At 36.6% G+C, this 13,467-nt stretch overlaps 1 protein-coding gene across 1 annotated transcript in view; it reads right to left on the bottom strand.

Annotated features, from left to right (window-relative positions):
• Window positions 1-13,467, bottom strand: part of GDAP2 (ganglioside induced differentiation associated protein 2) — a 79,713-nt gene that overhangs the window by 23,576 nt on the left and 42,670 nt on the right. The window contains exons 8-11 of the mRNA XM_082369423.1: window positions 11,876-12,032; window positions 4,088-4,164; window positions 3,254-3,330; window positions 278-417 (exon numbers count right to left, since the gene is read on the bottom strand). Coding sequence (XP_082225549.1) covers window positions 278-417; window positions 3,254-3,330; window positions 4,088-4,164; window positions 11,876-12,032 — 451 coding nt within the window. The remainder of the gene's footprint in view (window positions 1-277; window positions 418-3,253; window positions 3,331-4,087; window positions 4,165-11,875; window positions 12,033-13,467) is intronic.

Here is a 13,467-nt window from a genome sequence, read left to right as displayed (position 1 = left end):
CAGTATAAGCCATGTCTAAAACCAGTCACCATTATGAACAATTAACTCTTTTTCCAGGTGTTTAAAAGCAGGAAAAAGTTTACATATGAATTTACTTTGATACAAAATAAACTGGAGTTAAGGAGGGCCTATTATTAAAATATCCAATCTAAGTAAAATAAAAATCTTAGTTACATGAACTATCCTTTCACAAAATACACAACGATGTCTGCTATTGCTTAATACTCGGAAAGGAAAAAGCTGCTTTCCCCCTTCATAATTCGAGAAGATAACTAACTTGACGTCAACAACATCGTAGAGTTTCTTCAGGAAGTCAGAGTCCAGGTGATTGTATTCGCTGGTCAGTGTGTGAAAATACACTAATACGTATTCCTTCACAGCAATGTGATCCATTACGTGGATAAAATATAAAAGCGCCTAGAAGAAAAATAAAGATAACGATCATTTTGTACAGTAGTCTATTTCACAGACGTCGAAAGAGAGAAAAAACCCAGAAGATTAATCTAATCTGTGCCCCAGGCACTGCAGAGAGACATCTCAGACTAATGAGTACCTCTTTTAAAAGATCTTCAGGGAAGTGTCTCATGCCAGTGTTTAGTAGTTCACATAATGCTACAGTATGGTCCCTTTCTGTCTTGTTCTAAGTGATGGAGGAGAACCACCAGTCTCCATCCTCTCAAACAACTCTTCATATACTCAAAAGAGCTCTTCAGTCAACTACCAGGTTTTCTCTCTCTGGAATAACGGTATCAAAACCATGAGAGGGAGAATTTCTAGACTTTTAATCATTCTTGAAGGTTCTACCTGCATTCAGTGAAAGTCTTTGCAGTCTCCACTGAGAAACGGACTCATGGCTCTCACGTAACCAAGAATTACTATAAAAGGACATTAGAAGTGATGCCTCACATGGCTCACTTTGAGGGCTAATTTTGTTAGTATCTTTAACGTTGAACTGAACGAGGAAAATGAGAACAGGTTTAGTGGGCAGACGGCAGTGGGCTGGGCAGCACTTCTCTGCTCTGCCTCAAACTTAATGTGACCTGGATCAGTTAGAGGAATATGCCATTACAAGAAGGATGAAATTTAAGAGAAACATTAAACACAAAGCAGAGACACGATATGCGCAGGGCCAGCATGACCCAGTGGTGTAGCTATAAACCATGACAAAGAGGAAGCTAAGAGGTAACAACTGAAGGATTACTATCAAACAGGTTATTTCCCCATTCCTCCTCAGGGGAGTCCTTGGCATTAACTCGAATGGACTAACATGGATTAGTTAGCATGGGTCCAACTGCTACCAGAGCAGACAGAGGAGGGCACTAAGGAAACACAGTATCTTTCCAGTTGCTACCTGGTTTGGACCTCACAATATATATGAAATGATACATCACGAACATCCAGAACACCATGCAAGTACACACCAGAATCAAAGGCAGGGGTTTATGCTTTTATTGGTATCAATCACATTATGAATGCTGAGAATGAATGTCATACTGATTATCAGTTGTTTTTTCCCCTGTGTGTATGTGTGTGTATTCTTATTATTATTTCTGCTCTTACCAGACTGCTTCTGGTCCTCTTTCTATCCACTCACCACCTCCTCCCCAAGGCAATCAAGATATCCATTTTCAGCTTCAAACTTCCCGTCTTTAGCTTGAATCTTTTTCATTATAAAGAAGTATAGCCACATGACAGAAAAATGTAGAGAACAAATTCTCCCCAAAACTATGAAATCCATTTTGAGATACTGATATGCATAAACTCACACCATGCCCCCCTCCCCCACAAAAAGGTCAATGTACATACAAGCTGTCCTTTCTTCTCCTATTGATATTATACCATAAACATCTCTCTATAGTACTTGCCTCTATAGCCATAATTTTTCAGGGTCACAGAACATTCCATTTGTGGATGCATAATAATTACCTGTTAGGAATTTAAGTTATAATTTTGGGCCACAAATGAGCCTGTGAGTAACATGCCCAATCCAAGGCTTCCACAATTTTTTTTACCCAAACACCAGTGACCAGGAGTTTAAGGGCTTAGCCAGATACAACTATCCGTTTTTGCACAACTGTGTTTTATCTTAAAATTGTATTTAATTTTTACACTTTTGAGTACATTGTTTTTTTTTTTTTTACTATGGTTAAGAATTATTTATTAAAGTGATTCTCCTCCTTTGCAGTCCATGTCTATTACAATTGATGTTCTAGGAAGATCTACATATTTATCCCGTGGATTCAGTTGTCCCTTGCCCAAGTATTCCAATTTGGGCAATTTCTGGGCCTACAGCTACTTGCAAACCTAGGATTATTTCCTTAGTACAAATTCTCAGAAATGGAATTAATGGGTGAATGGGTGTGACCACTTTGACAGTTTCAATTCATCTTTGGTAACAATGATTATTATTTAAAAGTAATGGCTAATTTTGATGACAGTCCCAGCTTGACCGTGTAGGGACAAGAAAACTCCCCCGCCTGACATGGAGGAGGAAATGATGACAGAAGTGTGACGTCTAGTCAAGAATGAGGAAGAAGGTGGTCTTCTCCCCCTCACCACTTTTCCTTTGATTATAAAACTGTAGCCCACTAAGGTCTCGGGGTGCGGCACCTTCTCGCCCACCCGCTTGTAAGCCTCACAAGTGTCCTATTCTAATAAATCACTTCTTATCTATCAAAAAACAAACAAAAAAACAAACAAACAAAAATAAAATGGCTAGTTTTGAAGGTGAAAAAAGAGATCTCATTTTAATTCAATTTTTTTTTTTTTTTACTACTAATCAGGTTGAACACTTTCTTGTTTACCAGTAATACCATTTCTTCTGCTATGAATCATCTATTCCTGTCCTTTAACTCCAAAAGAAGGGATTACGAAATTATAACATCTTGGGTTAACTACTACTTCCCTTCAGAGAGATAAAAGAGTTATTGTTTCAAGAAAAGCAGAATTTGATTATTAGTATAGTTATAATACAGAATGAGTCCAACCAAAAACTTGCCAGTTACATCATATCCAAAACAAAGCAGCTGCGTTTTTGGAGATCACAGTACGGCAATTCAGTATTTCCATTTCTCCCAGAGCTCAAAACCAAACCCCTTACTGAAATGCTATGTGCCAACTTGCAGAATCAGGGCTGCTACTATATCACAGATACACAATTCTGTCTCATATTCTAAGCCCTGATTCCAAATTCATGTCCTACTTATTTTTTAAATCAACATTATTTATAAAACAAAGTTTTTTTGTGGCTTACCTTGTCCATATCTATTAATGTTACAGGAATGTTTCTTCCAACTACCACCATTACCGTGCGACCACAGTTATCAACACCTACAAACAGGAAATGTAATCAGCACCCAGAAACTTTATTCCAAGAATATTATCTGTCCTGGGCTCTGACCTTATAAAAATATTCTACACAAATGTAAAAGACTGAAAACCAGGAACATAAGTTTTTCAGATTTCATCTTCAGATTTCTTTTACTATGTGGAAAACATCGTCTTTCTTTTTTTTTTTTCCCAGCTTCATGAAGTTTTGATGACTGCCCTTACTTTTAAGATAAGCCCTCTTACAAGTTTTAAATCAGAGACAGCCAAAGGTAAGGTTGAGGGTAAAGATTTTTTTATAAATAGCTTTTTGTTTAAGCACACTACAACTTTTAATAACATCAGTGATACAGGAAAAACTAAATGGAACTCAAATCTGAAAATTAACAAGTACTGCCTGGAAAAGAAATATAAAGGGGGAATCTGATAACTTGCACTGTCTCCGTTATATATTTATGTAAGGTTTGAATTTTGTACAGCAGGATTATGGTATTTTTAAAAGTAGAAAAAAAATTAAAAGATAGGAAAAGGACATTGAGAAGAAATGAAGTTGGTCAATGTAGAATTACTAGCTGAAAATCTTATAGGTTGAGATGCTATTTTGAAGATCTTGATGATGAGCAAAAACTATCTTCATTGTACAAAAAAAATCTATTCAGAGATAAAATGGACAAAATCAGAGAAAAGTGAAGTCTCTAATAGCATGCTAAGTAAGGTTCTTAATCAGTAAAAGAATAAGTTACCATATCCTTAAGCTCACCTGTTTGGTATAAGGCTTTTAGAGAAGCAATGTCAGATAGATCCTCAGATCTTGCTTGACACAACCAGCGATTATAACTAGAGAAATAAAGGATATAATTATTATAATAAACAGTTGTAAATTTATAAATGAGACCTGTTTTTATCTGTCTGTGTTCCTAAAGAATGATGTTTTATTATAATGAGAAAGGAGTTAAAGAGGCTGTTACACTATGCAGAATCTCTACTTTGTTATTCATTAAAAAAAAAAGAGTTACTGAGAAAGGAAGGTATTCACACTAGATGATTTTTAAAAATCCTTTATGAGCAAATGAAGACTACTCATATAATTGGCTAAGATACCAAGTACTCAAACTAACATTGTTTTTAAATACTATTATCTTCCCCTACTAAAAAAAAAAAAAAAAAAAAAAAAAAAAATGCAAAGAAGGCCTAAAGCAATAGCAGTTCTCCACAACAGATGTTCACTCATTCAACAAAGACTTATTGAGTGCTTACTACACAAGAGGTATTGAGAATACTCTAGTGAACAGACATGGTCAGACCCTCAAGAAGTTTACATTTCAGAAGAAAAACAGGTAAGTATTGTACATGTTATGTTGGACCACAAAGAAAGTAGGTAATTTTTTCTGGGAAGTCCAGGCTTATTTAATGACTGGCTAATCAAAGTACCTGTACTGATACCCCATATACCAGATCATAGAGATGGCAGTTTGGCTTTGGCTAAGAGGATATTAAAACTGGAAGAAACGTTAAAGATCTCAAAGAGTGGAAGCGATCTGAAAAAGGTCGAATTAATCTTAGGGTTACCAGTTAATGGTAGAGTTGAATTTGAAGTTGCACTCAGGTCTCCAGTTTGCTGGAAAGGTCAGTACTTTCTCTACTATTTCATACTTACTTTCTGAAAATTCAAAGTGCCACTTACTTGATTGTGAACAAAGCTTTCAAGGTACCTAAATGCATGAAAAGCAACTTTGAAGCATCTAGGTCACATATGGCAACATCCCACAACATAAAAACAAACACACAAACAAACAAAAAAAAACTAAACCAGAAGAGAGGATACTTGGGTCCTCACGCTATCACTTTCTATGCAATATCGGTAAAGTAGTTTCACCTCTATGGACCTCAGTTTCCTCATTTGCAAAACGGTGTTTATGTAGGACACCTTTCAGCTATGAAGTACAATCACACAACTAAGGATATTTAATAGGAAGTCTATTACATATGGATTGTAATCAACAAGTGATATGCCTGCTAGTTTCACAGAAACTGTTATTGTTTGTGAAAACAATACTTAGTATTGCATAGTTCTATAGTCTATGTTTTCAAATTTAGAAATGTGCCCACCTGTGCAAATTGAAGTCAAAGACAATAACTTTTAATTTTAGTTTAAGATATAATTTGCAAGTCAAGAAAGGATCTGTGTTTATTGTAGTTCTCCCTATTCATATGTGCTATTCCATATTTTCACACAGAGCTATCTCCTAGGTTATTTACACTAACTCCCCAATTGTCTTGCTTTCTAATTGTTTTATGATTAAGCCATCTCCACATCAAGACTAAACAGAATAATATGTCTTAAATGTCTTATGAGCACCACAGGTCATGGCACAAAACATGTAACAGGAATTCAGTAAATACCTGTTACTTTCTATACTCTCTGTGTATTCATTAGCTCATTTTCAAAGATTTATTGCATAAATGCAATGCCTGCATCATAGCAAGGACTCAAATCTTTGTTGAATAAAATAATAAACATGAGTATTATTCAAGGTATTTTGGAGGCCTGAGAAGAATAATAAAAGGCCCTTGGCTTCATAGTTTAAGGTTGAATATATGAGATAGACATATTACAAAGACAACTAACATGGTAATAAGACCCAGTGAGATAAGCAATACAGCAGACATCTAAATACTGTATCAATCAAGTATGTACGCTAAGATGGGGATTGGCAGAGGTAGGAGTAGGGGTCGGGGGTGGAGTGAGGGGAAGTGAAGGCAAGGTCCAGGCCTGTTATAGAACTAACTTCTCCCTTCTTTATATCACAAAGATCAGCACAAGGCTTTACCCACTCACTGCAATATTTGCTCCTACTCTGTTGGACCTCAAGATAGGGACTATGTCTTAGTTGTCTCTATATTTCTAGCAAATTTCTAGGGTAGTTCCCAACACTCAGTAACTATGTATTCAATGAACTCTAAAGAAAAAAAATTTTTTTAAACTGGAACTCAGATGTACAAAATAGAATTAATTAACAGAAGCTTTTCCTGACCTCATGCAACTATCCCACACTGGACTTAGTTAAAATCCTTGTTACACACTCTTATGGCGCCCTGTAATGTAAATACATTTTTCATACAATAATTAGTTTAATATTTCTCTCCTTTGCAAGACCCTAAGCTCAATGAGGCCTGGGACTGTATCTGCCTTGCGTGACACTTTATTATGTTTCTAGCTTGGCACATTAGTAAGGGCTCAATAAATATTTAATAATGAATGAGATAAAGTTTTTACTGTGAGAAATGACATAAGAGTTAGAGGCAACTGGATCTTAAGCCAACCAAGGAACGCTAATGAAAAAGAAGAAAGTTCTTGTGAAATAATTTTAAGAGTGATATGCCCAAATTGTGTCACAACTGGATGGAAGACCTGGAAATATTAATCAAGAACGAATTACTCAAGCGAATTATTACACAGAGACAAGGCAATGCTATGAAAGGAATGATCTAACCCTACAGCCGATCCATGTGACCATTAGCTTTGTTACTGAAGGAAGAATTGAAGGCTTTCAAAAAGATAATTCTAACTGAAGATCTACTTACTTCCTAAGAGATTAAAAAAGATATATCATTTGTTCAACTTGATCAACAAACATAACAGAAACCAAACTCAACCTATGTAAATAAAATCCTGATTTAGAAAGAGTAAGAGAAATAAAAATTTAAAACTACAATCTTAAACATTTAGCCATGGCAGAGTATGTAAACAGATGACTTACAGCTCAGTTATATAGTAAACTCCTAAACGATCAGTCATCAGTTCCCAAACTTTTGAGTCTCAGGACCCTTTCATATTTATGTCAGTTACACCTACCAATATTTACCATTTTAGAAATAAAAAGAGAGATTTATAAAAAATATTTATTAATTCAAAAATAATAAAAACCTATTATGTGAACGCAAATAACTTTTTATTTTTAAATAAGCTATATGTAGGGAGAAGAGTTATACTCTTACATTTTTGCAAATCTCTTTAATTTCTGCTAGATTCTTATATCTGCTTCTGCATTTAACCTACTGCAATATCACACATTAAGCACTCTCTGGAAAACTCCATTGAACACTACAGGAATGAGAATGAAAAGAGCAAATAAGTCTTAGTAAGATTATAAAAAGGGTTTTGCCCTCATGGGCTCCCCGAAAGGGTCTAGGTTTCCTGGGTCACACTTCTGAGCTGCTGACAAGACCTCATCTTTAATTATCACAGACATGGGTCACATGAATAGGAAATCTGAAAATCTTTTGATTCAGATGTAACTTACCACTCAAGGGAAGTGAGTGGTAGGGGTACTACGCCTCTGTTTCTTGGTTCAAGCTCTGGGAACCATAGGCTGTGCTCTTCCCCAAGCCTGTAGTTATGTGTTAACTGGATGTGCGCAACAACCTGAGCACCGCACAGAACACCCCATGACATGTGAAGGTAGTGTGGCTCACTCATGAATTTCTAGACTAGAGAGACTACTTTCTTTATCTGTATATTTCAGTTCTAGAATATTATCTTGTACAGAGAAAATATCCAATGTTTCCTGAACCGACTGGAAACTGTCAACTATGTGACTAACTTGAATCTCAAGATCATGGCCTTCTACCAAAAAGAAGGACAATGCTTTACATGCTGTATTCATATTCCTTCCTAGAACCTACCCCTTTGCTGATGACCCCTTTCCAGAAAGCATGGACTCAGTAAATACAGATTCATTTTAAACTGGCTTGAACTAGTCATTATTAAGTGAAACAAATCTCATTAAAAAGAGAGAGCGATACAGACAGGCAAGTATCCAGTCCAGACACAAACAAATGCCACTTCATCTGTATCACTCATGCAGAAATAAAAAAGGTGTGTGTGTGTGTGTGTGTGTGTGAGAGAGAGAGAGAGAGAGAGAGACAGAGACAGAGACAGAGACAGAGAGAGACAGAGAAAGGGAAAAGAGAGACAAGAGAATAGGGTAACTGATTTGAGAAAGGTGGTAACAAAGCAGTTCTCTGTATATGAAAACAAAACGTGTCTGGTCCTTTCTCAGCTTCTCTGAAGCTGGTCTGTGTAGGTAGTAGAGAAGGGAGATGAGCTGCAGTAGCCACCTTGAAGGCTCATCCGCAATTAGCTGTAACTCTGGTCAAGTCACTCTTGGTGATCAATTCACCCTTCTGTAAATTAGAGGGATCAGACCAGATCAGGTACAAAATCATCTAAGAAATCATCTAAGAAACCTTAGAAGGATGATTCCTGAGACCTTCCCACAGAGGTTCTGATTCAGGAAGTTTGGTGTGGGGCCTATGAATTTTTAGCAAGCACCCCTGGTAATTCTAATGCTTATACACTTTATACTACATTTCAGAAAACTGTATCAGATAATTACCAAAACTCCTTTCAACTATAATGTACTGCTGAGAGACCACAGACCAGTGGTTCTCAAAGTGTGGTGCATAGTCCCAAGACTTTTTCAAGGGGTTTTGCAAGGTCAAAACTATTTTCATAATAACACTGAAACATTATTTGTTTTTTCACTGTGTTGACATCTGCACTGATGGTGCAAAAGCAACTGTTGGATAAAACTACTGCTGCTTTAGCATGAATTCAGGTGGAAACACCAGATTGTACTAGTAGTCATTGTGTTCTTAATTGCCAAAATACTCACAGGAAAAAAAAAAGCCAGTTTCATTGAAGAATGTCTTTGATGAGGAAGAAAAAATTATTAATTTTATTACATTAACCCTTGGAAATACATCTTTTTAATATTAATGTGTCACAAAATGGGAAGAACACACAAAGCATTTCTGCAGACCGAAGCATAAGGTTGTCCTGAAGAAAAGGTCTAATTGTTTGACTTGCAAGCTGAACCAGCTGCTTTTTTTCATGGAACACCATTTTTCTTCAACTAATGACTGGCAGACAAACTGTGGTTATTTAACATGAGTATTTGGCAGATGTTTTGTCAAAAATGAATGAAGTGACCCTGCCATTTCAAGAAAAACAACCAACAGTATTTGTTACCAGTGATAAAATTCGAGCTTTAAAATATAATGTTGGAAAATTTGTATCCACCACCAGAAGCTAACAGTTTCTAATACTTAAGGACATTTCTGACGAGATCAGTGGTGATATTATCAAACATAAATTTTTGATATTGTGTAATGTAATGTGTCAATATTTGGAACTGAATAATTCAGTGAGTCAATATTTTCCAAAAGACCAACACATCATGTTATAAATTCATGCTCTAAATTCCTATTATAAAATCTACTCAAAGTGCAGGATAAAACAACACATTTTAATATAACAATACAAAAATTCATAAATATGGTTTGAGATTCCATACTACAACATTATGAAACTACCGTTTATTGAGTTATGGTGTAATAACAAAGAATATCCCCAACTATTTGAAAAGGCTATTAAAATACTCCTTTTTCCAACTACGTATCTGAATGAGGGCAAATTTTCTTCATATACTTCACCCAAAACAACGTATTGCAACAGTTTGAATGCTGATATGAGAATCCAGCTGTCTTCTATTAAGTCAAACATTAAAATATCTGCAAAAATGTGAAACACTGCATTTCTCACTAACCTAAAAAATAGTATTTTTCATAAAAACATAATGGGTTATTTTTAAATGAATTAACAAATAAGTTATCATATGATAAATATTAGTGGGTGTAAGCAATGTAAAAACAAAAGCTCTTTGGGATCCTCAATAATTTTTAAGCGTGCAAAGGGGACCTGAGACCAAACAGTTTGAGAACCACTGCCCTAGTCCAAAAAAAGGTACCCAAGTCTAGTTGTACATGAATCATGATGTGAAAAAGTTTTAAAATATATATAGAGGTCAAATCCCAGTCATGTGCGGGAAAGCCCAGTCACTGTATTTAAAGAAAAATGTTTGCCAGATGATTCGTACACATGGCCAAGTTCAGAAACCACTGAAACTGTCATTCGATTGTGCTTGCCTTTAGAAAAGCTGTTCGTTGGTGCCCCCTAGTGGCTAATTAGCTTTTGTTTATGAAAATAAAAGGAGAACTGGACTTCCCTGGTGGTGCAGTGGTTAAAAATCCACCTGCCAATGCAGGGGACACGGGTTCGAGCCCTGGTCTGGGAAGATTCCCACATGCCACGGAACAACTAAGCCCGTGCACCACAACTACTGAGGCTGCATTCTAGAGCCCACGAGCCACAACTACTGAAGCCCACGTGCCTAGAGCCTGTGCTCCGCAGCAAGAGAAACCACCGCAGTGAGAAGCCTGTGCATTGCAACGAAGAGTAGCCCCCGCTTGCTGCAACTAGAGAAACGCCCGTGTGCAGCAATGAAGACCCAATGCAGCCAAAAATTAATAAATAAATTTATTTTTTAAAAAAAGGGACAATAAAGTGAAGACCAGGAACTCAGGAAAAACAAAATTCTAATTCTATAAGGGACTCCGGAGATCGTCTAGTCTGACTCCCACTTTATACATAGAGACTAACGACAACCACACATCATTACAGTATAGTGTGATAAGTGCTAGGCTATGGTTTGGTTAAGTACAGGGTGTAAAAAAAAAAAAAAAAAAGGGAAAAAAAAGCATACGGAGGAGGCATTGATTCCAGACTTCTATTCCGTCTATTCCAACTTATCTCCAGGGAGATAAGTTTCTAGAGGCAATCACTTCTGAGCTGAAACCTGGAGAATGAGCAGGAATTGAAGAACGAAGAGTGTTCCAGTCAAAAGGGATGGCAAGTACCAAAGCTCAAAGGTAAAATAGAGCATAATTTGCTCAGTATTAAAGAGAACAGCAGTGACCAATTTTAAGAGCTTGCTAAGTACCAGGTACTGTGCTAAGCTCATTACATTATCTTATTTAACACTCACGACAACCCTATGAGATGTTACCCCCCTCAACCAACCCTATAAGATAATGAATATTAATCAATTATGGTGTATGATTTTTCCTTTAACATTTTTTGAAAAGCAGCTAGCTTTCCAAGGACTGTTTGTTAATCCTTGGACAAGCTTACCCAGAAGTACAAAAGCTGCTTCTCTTTATGTTTCAAAAAGGAGTTATTCAGAATTGCTTTAGAAAACACCTAAAAGAAATGGAATGGCTTTATAAGGTCCCTGGGATAAATCACAGGGAAATAAAGCTCTTTTAACGTTAATCCAACCATAGATTATGCTTTAATTATAAATATAGTAATGTTAAGTAAAAACTTTGTAACTTGGTTTTTCCCTTCCCCTATTTTCTGCTTTCAGAATATAATCTCACCCAAAGACGCTACAATCGCAGTAGAAAGAGTAGGAGCTCTGAAATCAGAGATGCATTTGAACGCTGACTTCATCACATACTAATGGTGTCCACTGATAAATTAACTTTGAAGTTCTGCATCTACAAAGTGGGGACATATCTTTCTTAGTGGATTGTCATGAAGAATAAATGAGACCACGTTGCGTGTAGAGCATTTAGCAGAGGTAGGCCCCTTCTTGTTTCTCATGTCCTTATGTGTCTGTCAGTCTAAAGGGGTTTGCCTTACTTTCTTTGATGCTGCTTCTGCAGGGTTGCCTCTGATAACTGTCCTTGAAGGATCAGTCTTCTTTGCTTATCAATATCTCCTTCCATTCGAGCAAAAGCATGAGAGCCAATGAAAGACAGATCAACTCCCAAGCCTTCATCCTCCTCTTCTTGGTTGTCTGCAACAAAAATACTATCAATAGAGATGGCAAAACTTGACAGTAAATGCTACAAACAGATTGTGAATGCTGCTATAGGGATGATTGCGTGGAAACTCAAAAAACCAGGGTTAAGGTTATTTTTTGAGAATGAAACTGAAATCAGATTCAGGCGTTTGAAGAACCGAAATAATGAAAGAAACCACCTGTCCATGTGGGATGGAAGTTTTAGGAACACATGAAATCAAATCAAGGGGACCTAGGTGTAACCTTAGGAAGAAAAGAGTAGAATGTAATAATAAACAAAAAGATAGAAGCAATTATACTGTATGTGGGTTTAAAGATGAACTGTAGCACAACATCTAACGAAAGAGAAATATAAAGAAAAAATGTTTGGGGTCATTTATCCAGAATTGTTTAAGAAGCGAGTCCTTGACTGGCTGGTACATAATCTTCAGTCCTTTTGTCAGGTAACCCCTTAAGGAAGATGGATGGACCAGGATTTCAGGGTGTGATCCACAATCACTAAGATATGTCTTGACGAGCGTTCTGATTTTCTACACTGGTCATGCCTACATAATCATTCTGGTACATAAGAGTTACAGTTCTCACTACAAATTAATGTTACCTTTCTGACTTATCCAGATGATCATTTAACGTTTGGCTCGCAGCCAGTCCCTTGGGAATGGATCATCTCTTAATGTGTTCCCCACTGCCTCACTAGATCTGTTTTAAAAAAATTCTTTTTTAAAGAAAGAAAAAGCAAACAAACAAACAAAACCCTTGGACCATGGCAGGGGAGCTTCCCAAGGCAATGCCACCACCTGAAGCCGTTCAGCTGGGACCTTCTCACATCTATACCACTGCTCCTCAAACTGTGACTGACAGGCAAGGGCTGAGTGTGCCTTTATTAAAAAAAATACCCATAAATGAATCTTCTCTCAATCCCTCAGGTAAGGCTGATTTTACATCTATTTTAACAGATTCAATATTCTAACTGAAAATATTTATGAACACTAGAGCCTATGAGGTAACAATATTTTCTGAGATATGGATGCAAATCAAGCAGTCTTTGAGGATGGGGGATAGAAGGGGACCTTTTGGCTAATGACTACCCAGCACTGCCACCTCAACTGATTTTGCTTTTCATTACCCCTTGTCATATAAAACGCATTTTACGCATTTAAGAAAAATTATATTCTATTGTGGTAGTCACAATTATGAGGATTTCCAAATGATGCTGGGCACATTTCAAGGCTGTACTCTATTGGTGTCTCCCTAAAAGTACATGAGTACCCCTCCAGGAAAGCGTGGTTCACAGACATTTTCTGATAAAAATATTGGTGATAAAAAAGAGATGAGTAGCCTTCTTTAGATTTTAACTTGATGCTCATTTAAAAGTGTTCACAGCAGGAATCTCACAGTAATTCTTAAACTGCTGAATTTTGAGATCAAG

Source organism: Balaenoptera borealis (genome assembly GCF_965194805.1).
Source record: "Balaenoptera borealis genome assembly, chromosome: 1".
Lineage (NCBI taxonomy): Eukaryota > Metazoa > Chordata > Mammalia > Artiodactyla > Balaenopteridae > Balaenoptera > Balaenoptera borealis.
This window is presented reverse-complemented; position numbering and strand designations above follow the sequence as displayed.